The sequence below is a fragment of the Salmo salar genome, chromosome 26 (genome assembly GCF_965601325.2).
Source record: "Salmo salar chromosome 26, fSalSal1, whole genome shotgun sequence".
Classification (NCBI taxonomy): domain Eukaryota; kingdom Metazoa; phylum Chordata; class Actinopteri; order Salmoniformes; family Salmonidae; genus Salmo; species Salmo salar.
In genome coordinates, this window is record NC_138316.1 from 31,445,839 (window position 1) to 31,461,994 (window position 16,156).

Consider the following 16,156-nt stretch of genomic DNA (forward strand, 5'->3'; position numbering starts at 1 on the left):
AACAGTGTGTAATATCTCCTAATGACAGTGTGTAATATAACCTAATGACAGTGTGTAATATCTCCTAATGACAGTGTGTAATATCTCCTAATGACAGTGTGTAATATCTCCTAATGACAGTGTGTAATATCTCCTAATGACAGTGTGTAATATCTCCTTTAATAACAGTGTGTAATATCTCCTAATGACAGTGTGTAATATCTCCTAATGACAGTGTGTAATATCTCCTAATGACAGTGTGTAATATCTCCTAATGACAGTGTGTAATATCTCCTAATGACAGTGTGTAATATCTCATTTAATAATAGTGTGTAATATCTCCTAATGACTGTGTGTAATATCTCCTAATGACAGTGTGTAATATCTCCTAATGACAGTGTGTAATATCTCCTTTAATAACAGTGTAATATCTCCTAATGACAGTGTGTAATATCTCCTAATGACAGTGTGTAATATCTCCTAATGACAGTGTGTAATATCTCCTTTAATAACAGTGTGTAATATCTCCTAATGACAGTGTGTAATATCACCTAATGACAGTGTGTAATATCTCCTAATGACAGTGTGTGATATCTCCTTTAATAACAGTGTGTAATATATCCTAATGACAGCGTGTAATATCTCCTAATGACAGTGTGTAATATCTCCTTTAATAACAGTGTGTAATATCTCCTAATGACTGTGTGTAATATCTCCTTTAATAACAGTGTGTAATATCTCCTAATGACAGTGTGTAATATCTCCTTTAATAACAGTGTGTAATATCTCCTAATGACAGCGTGTAATATCTCCTAATGACAGTGTGTAATATCTCCTAATGACAGTGTGTAATATCTCCTAATGACTGTGTGTAATATCTCCTTTAATAACAGTGTGTAATATCTCCTAATGACAGTGTGTAATATCTCCTAATGACAGTGTGTAATATCTCCTAATGACAGTGTGTAATATCTCCTAATGACAGTGTGTAATATCTTCTAATGACAGTGTGTAATATCTCCTAATAACAGTGTGTAATATCTCCTAATGACAGTGTGTAATATCTCCTAATGACAGTGTGTAATATCTCCTAATAACAGTGTGTAATATCTCCTAATAACAGTGTGTAATATCTCCTAATGACAGTGTGTAATATCGCCTAATGACAGTGTGTAATATCTCCTAATGACAGTGTGTAATATCTCCTAATGACAGCGTGTAATATCTCCTAATGACAGTGTGTAATATCTCCTAATGACAGTGTGTAATATCTCCTAATGACAGTGTGTAATATCTCCTAATAACAGTGTGTAATATCTCCTTTAATAACAGTGTGTAAAATCACCTAATGACAGTGTGTAATATCTCCTTTAATAACAGTGTGTAATATATCCTAATGACAGTGTGTAATATCTCCTTTAATAACAGTGTGTAATATCTCCTAATGACGGTGTGTAATATCTCCTAATGACAGTGTGTAATATCTCCTTTAATAACAGTGTGTAATATCACCTAATGACAGTGTGTAATATCTCCCAATGACAGTGTGTAATATCTCCTAATGACAGTGTGTAATATCTCCTAATGACAGTGTGTAATATCTCCTTTAATAACAGTGTGTAATATATCCTAATGACAGTGTGTAATATCTCCTTTAATAACAGTGTGTAATATCACCTAATGACAGTGTGTAATATCTCCCAATGACAGTGTGTAATATCTCCTTTAATAACAGTGTGTAATATCACCTAATGACAGTGTGTAATATCTCCTAATGACAGCGTGTAATATCTCCTTTAATAACAGTGTGTAATATCACATAATGACAGTGTCTAATATCTCCCAATAACAGTGTGTAATATCTCCTAATGACAGCGTGTAATATCTCCTTTAATAACAGTGTGTAATATCACCTAATGACAGTGTGTAATATCTCCCAATGACAGTGTGTAATATCTCCTTTAATAACAGTGTGTAATATCTCCTAATGACAGTGTGTAATATCTCCTTTAATAACAGTGTATAATATCTCCTAATGACAGTGTGTAATATCTCCTAATGACAGTGTGTAATATCTCCTAATGACAGTGTGTAATATCTCCTAATGACAGTGTGTAATATCACCTAATGACAGTGTGTAATATCTCCCAATAACAGTGTGTAATATCTCCTAATGACAGTGTGTAATATCTCCCAATGACAGTGTGTAATATCTCCTAATGACAGTGTGTAATATCTTCTTTAATAACAGTGTGTAATATCTCCTAATGACAGTGTGTAATATCTCCTAATGACAGTGTGTAATATCTCCTAATGACAGTGTGTAATATCTCCTAATAACAGTGTGTAATATCTCCTAATGACAGTGTGTAATATCTCCTAATGACAGTGTGTAATATCTCCTAATGACAGCGTGTAATATCTCCTAAGTCTGTGACAATGTGGCATGTGATGTGTGTGTGTGTTTGTGTGTACACATGCCTGCATGTGTGGGCATGTGTGTGTGCTTGCGTGTGTGTGTCTGTGTGTCTGCTCCCTGCAGGTGTTTGACGGGGCAGTCATCGTGTTGTCCCTGGCCCCTATGGTAGCCTCCACGGTAGCCAATGGCCCCAGCAGCCCCTGGGACGCCATCAGCCTCATCATCACCCTGCGCATCTGGAGGGTCAAGAGAATCATCGACGGTGAGACTGAGGGTGGAGCAGACCAGACGCTCCCTTGTGTCCCTGTCTGTCTGTCTGTCTGTCTGTCTGTCTGTCTGTCTGTCTGTCTGTCTGTCTGTCTGTCTGTCTGTCTGTCTGTCTGTCAAAGTCCTGCTGGTGGATGTCTTACTAGAGTCATCATGACCTCGGTCTAGTCATCGTCCCTGTCAGTCACCAGCTTTCCTTAGTGTTCTTGGTATTACTCTTAGATGGATGGTTAGTTAGTTTGGTTGGTTTCCTTAGTGTTGTTGGTATTACTCTTAGATGGATGGTTAGTTAGTTTGGTTGGTTTCCTTAGTGTTCTTGGTATTACTGTTAGATGGATGGTTAGTTAGTTTGGTTGGTTTCCTTAGTGTTCTTGGTATTACTCTTAGATGGATGGTTAGTTAGTTTGGTTGGTTTCCTTAGTGTTGTTGGTATTACTCTTAGATGGATGGTTAGTTAGTTTGGTTGGTTTCCTTAGTGTTCTTGGTATTACTCTAGATGGATGGTTAGTTAGTTTGGTTGGTTTCCTTAGTGTTGTTGGTATTACTCTAGATGTATGGTTAGTTAGTTTGGTTGGTTTCCTTAGTGTTCTTGGTATTACTCTAGATGGATGGTTAGTTAGTTTGGTTGGTTTCCTTAGTGTTCTTGGTATTACTCTAGATGGATGGTTAGTTAGTTTGGTAGGTTTCCTTAGTGTTCTTGGTATTACTCTAGATGGATGGTTAGTTAGTTTGGTTGGATTCCTTAGTGTTGTTGGTATTACTCTAGATGGATGGTTAGTTAGTTTGGTAGGTTTCCTTAGTGTTGTTGGTATTACTGTTAGATGGATGGTTAGTTAGTTTGGTTGGTTTCCTTAGTGTTGTTGGTATTACTCTAGATGGATGGTTAATTAGTTTGGTAGGATTCCTTAGTGTTGTTGGTATTACTGTTCGATGGATGGTTAGTTAGTTTGGTAGGATTCCTTAGTGTTGTTGGTATTACTCTAGATGGATGGTTAGTTAGTTTGGTTGGTTTCCTTAGTGTTGTTGGTATTACTGTTAGATGTATGGTTAGTTAGTTTGGTAGGATTCCTTAGTGTTGTTGGTATTACTGTTAGATGGATGGTTAGTTAGTTTGGTTGGTTTCCTTAGTGTTGTTGGTATTACTCTAGATGGATGGTTAGTTAGTTTGGTTGGTTTCCTTAGTGTTGTTGGTATTACTGTTAGATGGATGGTTAGTTAGTTTGGTAGGATTCCCTAGTGTTGTTGGTATTACTGTTAGATGGATGCTTAGTTAGTTTGGTTGGTTTCCTTAGTGTTGTTGGTATTACCCTAGATGGATGGTTAGTTAGTTTGGTTGGTTTCCTTAGTGTTGTTGGTATTACTCTAGATGGATGGTTAGTTAGTTTGGTAGGATTCCTTAGTGTTGTTGGTATTACTCTAGATGGATGGTTAGTTAGTTTGGTTGGTTTCCTTAGTGTTGTTGGTATTACTGTTAGATGGATGGTTAGTTAGTTTGGTTGGTTTCCTTAGTGTTGTTGGTATTACTGTTAGATGGATGGTTAGTTAGTTTGGTTGGTTTCCTTAGTGTTGTTGGTATTACTGTTAGATGGATGGTTAGTTAGTTTGGTTGGTTTCCTTAGTGTTGTTGGTATTACTCTTAGATGGATGGTTAGTTAGTTTGGTTGGTTTCCTTAGTGTTGTTGGTATTACTGTTAGATGGATGGTTAGTTAGTTTGGTTGGTTTCCCTAGTGTTCTTGGTATTACTCTAGATGGATGGTTAGTTAGTTTGGTTGGTTTCCTTAGTGTTGTTGGTATTACTCTAGATGGATGGTTAGTTAGTTTGGTTGGTTTCCTTAGTGTTGTTGGTATTACTGTTAGATGGATGGTTAGTTAGTTTGGTAGGATTCCTTAGTGTTGTTGGTATTACTGTTAGATGGATGGTTAGTTAGTTTGGTAGGATTCCTTAGTGTTGTTGGTATTACTCTAGATGGATGGTTAGTTAGTTTGGTTGGTTTCCTTAGTGTTGTTGGTATTACTCTTAGATGGATGGTTAGTTAGTTTGGTTGGTTTCCTTAGTGTTCTTGGTATTACTCTAGATGGATGGTTAGTTAGTTTGGTTGGTTTCCTTAGTGTTGTTGGTATTACTCTAGATGGATGGTTAGTTAGTTTGGTAGGATTCCTTAGTGTTGTTGGTATTACTCTAGATGGATGGTTAGTTAGTTTGGTTGGTTTCCTTAGTGTTGTTGGTATTACTGTTAGATGGATGGTTAGTTAGTTTGGTTGGTTTCCTTAGTGTTGTTGGTATTACTGTTAGATGGATGGTTAGTTAGTTTGGTTGGTTTCCTTAGTGTTGTTGGTATTACTGTTAGATGGATGGTTAGTTAGTTTGGTTGGTTTCCTTAGTGTTGTTGGTATTACTCTTAGATGGATGGTTAGTTAGTTTGGTTGGTTTCCTTAGTGTTGTTGGTATTACTGTTAGATGGATGGTTAGTTAGTTTGGTAGGATTCCTTAGTGTTGTTGGTATTACTCTAGATGGATGGTTAGTTAGTTTGGTTGGTTTCCTTAGTGTTGTTGGTATTACTGTTAGATGGATGGTTAGTTAGTTTGGTTGGTTTCCCTAGTGTTCTTGGTATTACTCTAGATGGATGGTTAGTTAGTTTGGTTGGTTTCCTTAGTGTTGTTGGTATTACTCTAGATGGATGGTTAGTTAGTTTGGTTGGTTTCCTTAGTGTTGTTGGTATTACTGTTAGATGGATGGTTAGTTAGTTTGGTAGGATTCCTTAGTGTTGTTGGTATTACTGTTAGATGGATGGTTAGTTAGTTTGGTAGGATTCCTTAGTGTTGTTGGTATTACTCTAGATGGATGGTTAGTTAGTTTGGTTGGTTTCCTTAGTGTTGTTGGTATTACTCTTAGATGGATGGTTAGTTAGTTTGGTTGGTTTCCTTAGTGTTCTTGGTATTACTCTAGATGGATGGTTAGTTAGTTTGGTTGGTTTCCTTAGTGTTGTTGGTATTACTCTAGATGGATGGTTAGTTAGTTTGGTTGGTTTCCTTAGTGTTGTTGGTATTACTCTAGATGTATGGTTAGTTAGTTTGGTTGGTTTCCTTAGTGTTCTTGGTATTACTCTAGATGGATGGTTAGTTAGTTTGGTTGGTTTCCTTAGTGTTCTTGGTATTACTCTTAGATGGATGGTTAGTTAGTTTGGTTGGTTTCCTTAGTGTTCTTGGTATTACTCTTAGATGGATGGTTAGTTAGTTTGGTTGGTTTCCTTAGTGTTGTTGGTATTACTCTTAGATGGATGGTTAGTTAGTTTGGTTGGTTTCCTTAGTGTTCTTGGTATTACTCTAGATGGATGGTTAGTTAGTTTGGTTGGTTTCCTTAGTGTTCTTGGTATTACTCTAGATGGATGGTTAGTTAGTTTGGTAGGATTCCTTAGTGTTGTTGGTATTACTGTTAGATGGATGGTTAGTTAGTTTGGTTGGTTTCCTTAGTGTTGTTGGTATTACTCTAGATGGATGGTTAGTTAGTTTGGTTGGTTTCCTTAGTGTTGTTGGTATTACTGTTAGATGGATGGTTAGTTAGTTTGGTTGGTTTCCTTAGTGTTGTTGGTATTACTGTTAGATGTATGGTTAGTTAGTTTGGTAGGATTCCTTAGTGTTGTTGGTATTACTGTTAGATGGATGGTTAGTTAGTTTGGTTGGTTTCCTTAGTGTTGTTGGTATTACTCTAGATGGATGGTTAGTTAGTTTGGTTGGTTTCCTTAGTGTTGTTGGTATTACTGTTAGATGGATGGTTAGTTAGTTTGGTTGGTTTCCTTAGTGTTGTTGGTATTACTCTAGATGTATGGTTAGTTAGTTTGGTAGGATTCCTTAGTGTTGTTGGTATTACTATTAGATGGATGGTTAGTTAGTTTGGTAGGATTCCTTAGTGTTGTTGGTATTACTGTTAGATGGATGGTTAGTTAGTTTGGTAGGATTCCTTAGTGTTGTTGGTATTACTCTTAGATGGATGGTTAGTTAGTTTGGTAGGTTTCCTTAGTGTTGTTGGTATTACTGTTAGATGGATGGTTAGTTAGTTTGGTTGGTTTCCTTAGTGTTGTTGGTATTACTGTTAGATGGATGGTTAGTTAGTTTGGTTGGTTTCCTTAGTGTTGTTGGTATTACTGTTAGATGGATGGTTAGTTAGTTTGGTTGGTTTCCTTAGTGTTGTTGGTATTACTCTAGATGGATGGTTAGTTAGTTTGGTAGGATTCCTTAGTGTTGTTGGTATTACTGTTAGATGGATGCGTAGTTAGTTTGGTAGGATTCCTTAGTGTTGTTGGTATTACTCTAGATGGATGGTTAGTTAGTTTGGTTGGTTTCCTTAGTGTTGTTGGTATTACTGTTAGATGTATGGTTAGTTAGTTTGGTAGGATTCCTTAGTGTTGTTGGTATTACTGTTAGATGGATGGTTAGTTAGTTTGGTTGGTTTCCTTAGTGTTGTTGGTATTACTCTAGATGGATGGTTAGTTAGTTTGGTTGGTTTCCTTAGTGTTGTTGGTATTACTGTTAGATGGATGGTTAGTTAGTTTGGTAGGATTCCCTAGTGTTGTTGGTATTACTGTTAGATGGATGCTTAGTTAGTTTGGTTGGTTTCCTTAGTGTTGTTGGTATTACCCTAGATGGATGGTTAGTTAGTTTGGTTGGTTTCCTTAGTGTTGTTGGTATTACTCTAGATGGATGGTTAGTTAGTTTGGTAGGATTCCTTAGTGTTGTTGGTATTACTCTAGATGGATGGTTAGTTAGTTTGGTTGGTTTCCTTAGTGTTGTTGGTATTACTGTTAGATGGATGGTTAGTTAGTTTGGTTGGTTTCCTTAGTGTTGTTGGTATTACTGTTAGATGGATGGTTAGTTAGTTTGGTTGGTTTCCTTAGTGTTATTGGTATTACTGTTAGATGGATGGTTAGTTAGTTTGGTTGGTTTCCTTAGTGTTGTTGGTATTACTCTTAGATGGATGGTTAGTTAGTTTGGTTGGTTTCCTTAGTGTTGTTGGTATTACTGTTAGATGGATGGTTAGTTAGTTTGGTAGGATTCCTTAGTGTTGTTGGTATTACTCTAGATGGATGGTTAGTTAGTTTGGTTGGTTTCCTTAGTGTTGTCGGTATTACTGTTAGATGGATGGTTAGTTAGTTTGGTTGGTTTCCCTAGTGTTCTTGGTATTACTCTAGATGGATGGTTAGTTAGTTTGGTTGGTTTCCTTAGTGTTCTTGGTATTACTCTAGATGGATGGTTAGTTAGTTTGGTAGGATTCCTTAGTGTTGTTGGTATGACTGTTAGATGGATGGTTAGTTAGTTTGGTTGGTTTCCTTAGTGTTGTTGGTATTACTCTAGATGGATGGTTAGTTAGTTTGGTTGGTTTCCTTAGTGTTCTTGGTATTACTCTAGATGGATGGTTAGTTAGTTTGGTTGGTTTCCTTAGTGTTCTTGGTATTACTCTAGATGGATGGTTAGTTAGTTTGGTAGGATTCCTTAGTGTTGTTGGTATGACTGTTAGATGGATGGTTAGTTAGTTTGGTTGGTTTCCTTAGTGTTGTTGGTATTACTCTAGATGGATGGTTAGTTAGTTTGGTTGGTTTCCTTAGTGTTGTTGGTATTACTGTTAGATGGATGGTTAGTTAGTTTGGTTGGTTTCCTTAGTGTTGTTGGTATTACTGTTAGATGTATGGTTAGTTAGTTTGGTAGGATTCCTTAGTGTTGTTGGTATTACTGTTAGATGGATGGTTAGTTAGTTTGGTTGGTTTCCTTAGTGTTGTTGGTATTACTGTTAGATGGATGGTTAGTTAGTTTGGTTGGTTTCCTTAGTGTTATTGGTATTACTGTTAGATGGATGGTTAGTTAGTTTGGTTGGTTTCCTTAGTGTTGTTGGTATTACTCTAGATGTATGGTTAGTTAGTTTGGTAGGATTCCTTAGTGTTGTTGGTATTACTATTAGATGGATGGTTAGTTAGTTTGGTAGGATTCCTTAGTGTTGTTGGTATTACTGTTAGATGGATGGTTAGTTAGTTTGGTAGGATTCCTTAGTGTTGTTGGTATTACTCTTAGATGGATGGTTAGTTAGTTTGGTAGGTTTCCTTAGTGTTGTTGGTATTACTGTTAGATGGATGGTTAGTTAGTTTGGTTGGTTTCCTTAGTGTTGTTGGTATTACTGTTAGATGGATGGTTAGTTAGTTTGGTTGGTTTCCTTAGTGTTGTTGGTATTACTGTTAGATGGATGGTTAGTTAGTTTGGTTGGTTTCCTTAGTGTTGTTGGTATTACTCTAGATGGATGGTTAATTAGTTTGGTAGGATTCCTTAGTGTTGTTGGTATTACTGTTCGATGGATGGTTAGTTAGTTTGGTAGGATTCCTTAGTGTTGTTGGTATTACTCTAGATGGATGGTTAGTTAGTTTGGTTGGTTTCCTTAGTGTTGTTGGTATTACTGTTAGATGTATGGTTAGTTAGTTTGGTAGGATTCCTTAGTGTTGTTGGTATTACTGTTAGATGGATGGTTAGTTAGTTTGGTTGGTTTCCTTAGTGTTGTTGGTATTACTCTAGATGGATGGTTAGTTAGTTTGGTTGGTTTCCTTAGTGTTGTTGGTATTACTGTTAGATGGATGGTTAGTTAGTTTGGTAGGATTCCCTAGTGTTGTTGGTATTACTGTTAGATGGATGCTTAGTTAGTTTGGTTGGTTTCCTTAGTGTTGTTGGTATTACCCTAGATGGATGGTTAGTTAGTTTGGTTGGTTTCCTTAGTGTTGTTGGTATTACTCTAGATGGATGGTTAGTTAGTTTGGTAGGATTCCTTAGTGTTGTTGGTATTACTCTAGATGGATGGTTAGTTAGTTTGGTTGGTTTCCTTAGTGTTGTTGGTATTACTGTTAGATGGATGGTTAGTTAGTTTGGTTGGTTTCCTTAGTGTTGTTGGTATTACTGTTAGATGGATGGTTAGTTAGTTTGGTTGGTTTCCTTAGTGTTGTTGGTATTACTGTTAGATGGATGGTTAGTTAGTTTGGTTGGTTTCCTTAGTGTTGTTGGTATTACTCTTAGATGGATGGTTAGTTAGTTTGGTTGGTTTCCTTAGTGTTGTTGGTATTACTGTTAGATGGATGGTTAGTTAGTTTGGTAGGATTCCTTAGTGTTGTTGGTATTACTCTAGATGGATGGTTAGTTAGTTTGGTTGGTTTCCTTAGTGTTGTTGGTATTACTGTTAGATGGATGGTTAGTTAGTTTGGTTGGTTTCCCTAGTGTTCTTGGTATTACTCTAGATGGATGGTTAGTTAGTTTGGTTGGTTTCCTTAGTGTTGTTGGTATTACTCTAGATGGATGGTTAGTTAGTTTGGTTGGTTTCCTTAGTGTTGTTGGTATTACTGTTAGATGGATGGTTAGTTAGTTTGGTAGGATTCCTTAGTGTTGTTGGTATTACTGTTAGATGGATGGTTAGTTAGTTTGGTTGGTTTCCTTAGTGTTGTTGGTATTACTCTAGATGGATGGTTAGTTAGTTTGGTTGGTTTCCTTAGTGTTGTTGGTATTACTGTTAGATGGATGGTTAGTTAGTTTGGTTGGTTTCCTTAGTGTTGTTGGTATTACTCTAGATGTATGGTTAGTTAGTTTGGTAGGATTCCTTAGTGTTGTTGGTATTACTATTAGATGGATGGTTAGTTAGTTTGGTAGGATTCCTTAGTGTTGTTGGTATTACTGTTAGATGGATGGTTAGTTAGTTTGGTAGGATTCCTTAGTGTTGTTGGTATTACTCTTAGATGGATGGTTAGTTAGTTTGGTAGGTTTCCTTAGTGTTGTTGGTATTACTGTTAGATGGATGGTTAGTTAGTTTGGTTGGTTTCCTTAGTGTTGTTGGTATTACTGTTAGATGGATGGTTAGTTAGTTTGGTTGGTTTCCTTAGTGTTGTTGGTATTACTGTTAGATGGATGGTTAGTTAGTTTGGTTGGTTTCCTTAGTGTTGTTGGTATTACTCTAGATGGATGGTTAGTTAGTTTGGTAGGATTCCTTAGTGTTGTTGGTATTACTGTTAGATGGATGGGTAGTTAGTTTGGTAGGATTCCTTAGTGTTGTTGGTATTACTCTAGATGGATGGTTAGTTAGTTTGGTTGGTTTCCTTAGTGTTGTTGGTATTACTGTTAGATGTATGGTTAGTTAGTTTGGTAGGATTCCTTAGTGTTGTTGGTATTACTGTTAGATGGATGGTTAGTTAGTTTGGTTGGTTTCCTTAGTGTTGTTGGTATTACTCTAGATGGATGGTTAGTTAGTTTGGTTGGTTTCCTTAGTGTTGTTGGTATTACTGTTAGATGGATGGTTAGTTAGTTTGGTAGGATTCCCTAGTGTTGTTGGTATTACTGTTAGATGGATGCTTAGTTAGTTTGGTTGGTTTCCTTAGTGTTGTTGGTATTACCCTAGATGGATGGTTAGTTAGTTTGGTTGGTTTCCTTAGTGTTGTTGGTATTACTCTAGATGGATGGTTAGTTAGTTTGGTAGGATTCCTTAGTGTTGTTGGTATTACTCTAGATGGATGGTTAGTTAGTTTGGTTGGTTTCCTTAGTGTTGTTGGTATTACTGTTAGATGGATGGTTAGTTAGTTTGGTTGGTTTCCTTAGTGTTGTTGGTATTACTGTTAGATGGATGGTTAGTTAGTTTGGTTGGTTTCCTTAGTGTTATTGGTATTACTGTTAGATGGATGGTTAGTTAGTTTGGTTGGTTTCCTTAGTGTTGTTGGTATTACTCTTAGATGGATGGTTAGTTAGTTTGGTTGGTTTCCTTAGTGTTGTTGGTATTACTGTTAGATGGATGGTTAGTTAGTTTGGTAGGATTCCTTAGTGTTGTTGGTATTACTCTAGATGGATGGTTAGTTAGTTTGGTTGGTTTCCTTAGTGTTGTCGGTATTACTGTTAGATGGATGGTTAGTTAGTTTGGTTGGTTTCCCTAGTGTTCTTGGTATTACTCTAGATGGATGGTTAGTTAGTTTGGTTGGTTTCCTTAGTGTTGTTGGTATTACTCTAGATAGATGGTTAGTTAGTTTGGTTGGTTTCCTTAGTGTTGTTGGTATTACTGTTAGATGGATGGTTAGTTAGTTTGGTAGGATTCCTTAGTGTTGTTGGTATTACTGTTAGATGGATGGTTAGTTAGTTTGGTAGGTTTCCTTAGTGTTCTTGGTATTACTCTAGATGGATGGTTAGTTAGTTTGGTTGGTTTCCCTAGTGTTCTTGGTTTTACTCTAGATGGATGGTTAGTTAGTTTGGTAGGATTCCTTAGTGTTGTTGGTATTACTGTTAGATGGATGGTTAGTTAGTTTGGTTGGTTTCCTTAGTGTTGTTGGTATTACTCTAGATGGATGGTTAGTTAGTTTGGTTGGTTTCCTTAGTGTTGTTGGTATTACTGTTAGATGGATGGTTAGTTAGTTTGGTTGGTTTCCTTAGTGTTGTTGGTATTACTGTTAGATGGATGGTTAGTTAGTTTGGTAGGATTCCTTAGTGTTGTTGGTATTACTCTAGATGGATGGTTAGTTAGTTTGGTAGGATTCCTTAGTGTTGTTGGTATTACTCTAGATGGATGGTTAGTTAGTTTAGTTGGTTTCCTTAGTGTTGTTGGTATTACTGTTAGATGGATGGTTAGTTAGTTTGGTTGGTTTCCTTAGTGTTGTTGGTATTACTGTTAGATGGATGGTTAGTTAGTTTGGTTGGTTTCCTTAGTGTTGTTGGTATTACTCTTAGATGGATGGTTAGTTAGTTTGGTAGGATTCCTTAGTGTTGTTGGTATTACTGTTAGATGGATGGTTAGTTAGTTTGGTAGGTTTCCTTAGTGTTGTTGGTATTACTCTAGATGGATGGTTAGTTAGTTTGGTTGGTTTCCTTAGTGTTGGTATTACTGTTAGATGGATGGTTAGTTAGTTTGGTTGGTTTCCTTAGTGTTGTTGGTATTACTCTAGATGGATGGTTAGTTAGTTTGGTTGGTTTCCTTAGTGTTGTTGGTATTACTCTAGATGGATGGTTAGTTAGTTTGGTTGGTTTCCTTAGTGTTGGTATTACTGTTAGATGGATGGTTAGTTAGTTTGGTTGGTTTCCTTAGTGTTCTTGGTATTACTCTAGATGGATGGTTAGTTAGTTTGGTTGGTTTCCTTAGTGTTGTTGGTATTACTGTTAGATGGATGGTTAGTTAGTTTGGTAGGATTCCTTAGTGTTGTTGGTATTACTATAGATGGATGGTTAGTTAGTTTGGTAGGATTCCTTAGTGTTGTTGGTATTACTCTAGATGGATGGTTAGTTAGTTTGGTAGGATTCCTTAGTGTTGTTGGTATTACTGTTAGATGGATGGTTAGTTAGTTTGGTAGGATTCCTTAGTGTTGTTGGTATTACTCTAGATGGATGGTTAGTTAGTTTGGTTGGTTTCCTTAGTGTTGTTGGTATTACTCTTAGATGGATGGTTAGTTAGTTTGGTTGGTTTCCTTAGTGTTGTTGGTATTACTTTTAGATGGATGGTTAGTTAGTTTGGTAGGATTCCTTAGTGTTGTTGGTATTACTCTAGATGGATGGTTAGTTAGTTTGGTAGGTTTCCTTAGTGTTGTTGGTATTACTCTAGATGGATGGTTAGTTAGTTTGGTTGGTTTCCTTAGTGTTGTTGGTATTACTCTAGATGGATGGTTAGTTAGTTTGGTAGGATTCCTTAGTGTTGTTGGTATTACTCTAGATGGATGGTTAGTTAGTTTGGTTGGTTTCCTTAGTGTTGTTGGTATTACTCTTAGATGGATGGTTAGTTAGTTTGGTTGGTTTCCTTAGTGTTGTTGGTATTACTGTTAGATGGATGGTTAGTTAGTTTGGTAGGATTCCTTAGTGTTGTTGGTATTACTCTAGATGGATGGTTAGTTAGTTTGGTTGGTTTCCTTAGTGTTGTCGGTATTACTGTTAGATGGATGGTTAGTTAGTTTGGTTGGTTTCCCTAGTGTTCTTGGTATTACTCTAGATGGATGGTTAGTTAGTTTGGTTGGTTTCCTTAGTGTTGTTGGTATTACTCTAGATAGATGGTTAGTTAGTTTGGTTGGTTTCCTTAGTGTTGTTGGTATTACTGTTAGATGGATGGTTAGTTAGTTTGGTAGGATTCCTTAGTGTTGTTGGTATTACTGTTAGATGGATGGTTAGTTAGTTTGGTAGGTTTCCTTAGTGTTCTTGGTATTACTCTAGATGGATGGTTAGTTAGTTTGGTTGGTTTCCCTAGTGTTCTTGGTTTTACTCTAGATGGATGGTTAGTTAGTTTGGTAGGATTCCTTAGTGTTGTTGGTATTACTGTTAGATGGATGGTTAGTTAGTTTGGTTGGTTTCCTTAGTGTTGTTGGTATTACTCTAGATGGATGGTTAGTTAGTTTGGTTGGTTTCCTTAGTGTTGTTGGTATTACTGTTAGATGGATGGTTAGTTAGTTTGGTTGGTTTCCTTAGTGTTGTTGGTATTACTGTTAGATGGATGGTTAGTTAGTTTGGTAGGATTCCTTAGTGTTGTTGGTATTACTCTAGATGGATGGTTAGTTAGTTTGGTAGGATTCCTTACTGTTGTTGGTATTACTCTAGATGGATGGTTAGTTAGTTTAGTTGGTTTCCTTAGTGTTGTTGGTATTACTGTTAGATGGATGGTTAGTTAGTTTGGTTGGTTTCCTTAGTGTTGTTGGTATTACTGTTAGATGGATGGTTAGTTAGTTTGGTTGGTTTCCTTAGTGTTGTTGGTATTACTCTTAGATGGATGGTTAGTTAGTTTGGTAGGATTCCTTAGTGTTGTTGGTATTACTGTTAGATGGATGGTTAGTTAGTTTGGTAGGTTTCCTTAGTGTTGTTGGTATTACTCTAGATGGATGGTTAGTTAGTTTGGTTGGTTTCCTTAGTGTTGGTATTACTGTTAGATGGATGGTTAGTTAGTTTGGTTGGTTTCCTTAGTGTTGTTGGTATTACTCTAGATGGATGGTTAGTTAGTTTGGTTGGTTTCCTTAGTGTTGTTGGTATTACTCTAGATGGATGGTTAGTTAGTTTGGTTGGTTTCCTTAGTGTTGGTATTACTGTTAGATGGATGGTTAGTTAGTTTGGTTGGTTTCCTTAGTGTTCTTGGTATTACTCTAGATGGATGGTTAGTTAGTTTGGTTGGTTTCCTTAGTGTTGTTGGTATTACTGTTAGATGGATGGTTAGTTAGTTTGGTAGGATTCCTTAGTGTTGTTGGTATTACTATAGATGGATGGTTAGTTAGTTTGGTAGGATTCCTTAGTGTTGTTGGTATTACTCTAGATGGATGGTTAGTTAGTTTGGTAGGATTCCTTAGTGTTGTTGGTATTACTGTTAGATGGATGGTTAGTTAGTTTGGTAGGATTCCTTAGTGTTGTTGGTATTACTCTAGATGGATGGTTAGTTAGTTTGGTTGGTTTCCTTAGTGTTGTTGGTATTACTCTTAGATGGATGGTTAGTTAGTTTGGTTGGTTTCCTTAGTGTTGTTGGTATTACTTTTAGATGGATGGTTAGTTAGTTTGGTAGGATTCCTTAGTGTTGTTGGTATTACTCTAGATGGATGGTTAGTTAGTTTGGTAGGTTTCCTTAGTGTTGTTGGTATTACTCTAGATGGATGGTTAGTTAGTTTGGTTGGTTTCCTTAGTGTTGTTGGTATTACTCTAGATGGATGGTTAGTTAGTTTGGTAGGATTCCTTAGTGTTGTTGGTATTACTCTAGATGGATGGTTAGTTAGTTTGGTTGGTTTCCTTAGTGTTGTTGGTATTACTGTTAGATGGATGGTTAGTTAGTTTGGTAGGATTCCTTAGTGTTGTTGGTATTACTGTTAGATGGATGGTTAGTTAGTTTGGTAGGATTCCTTAGTGTTGTTGGTATTACTGTTAGATGGATGGTTAGTTAGTTTGGTTGGTTTCCTTAGTGTTGTTGGTATTACTGTTAGATGGATGGTTAGTTAGTTTGGTTGGTTTCCTTAGTGTTGTTGGTATTACTGTTAGATGGATGGTTAGTTAGTTTGGTTCGTTTCCTTAGTGTTGTTGGTATTACTGTTAGATGGATGGTTAGTTAGTTTGGTAGGATTCCTTAGTGTTGTTGGTATTACTCTAGATGGATGGTTAGTTAGTTTGGTAGGTTTCCTTAGTGTTGGTATTACTGTTAGATGGATGGTTAGTTAGTTTGGTTGGTTTCCTTAGTGTTGTTGGTATTACTCTAGATGGATGGTTAGTTAGTTTGGTTGGTTTCCCTAGTGTTCTTGGTATTACTCTAGATGGATGGTTAGTTAGTTTGGTAGGATTCCTTAGTGTTGTTGGTATTACTCTAGATGGATGGTTAGTTAGTTTGGTAAGATTCCTTAGTGTTGTTGGTATTACTCTAGATGGATGGTTAGTTAGTTTGGTTGGTTTCCTTAGTGTTGTTGGTATTACTGTTAGATGGATGGTTAGTTAGTTTGGTTGGTTTCCTTAGTGTTGTTGGTATTACTGTTAGATGGATGGTTAGTTAGTTTGGTTG

The 16,156-nt window shown here is 36.6% G+C and overlaps 1 protein-coding gene across 1 annotated transcript in view; it reads left to right on the plus strand.

The window, feature by feature from the left end:
• LOC106587632 (transmembrane protein 266) overlaps positions 1-16,156 on the plus strand; it is a 121,900-nt gene that overhangs the window by 55,298 nt on the left and 50,446 nt on the right. Inside the window, exon 7 of the mRNA XM_014176200.3 lies at positions 2,522-2,660. Within this exon, the coding sequence (XP_014031675.3) occupies positions 2,522-2,660 (139 nt within the window). The remainder of the gene's footprint in view (positions 1-2,521; positions 2,661-16,156) is intronic.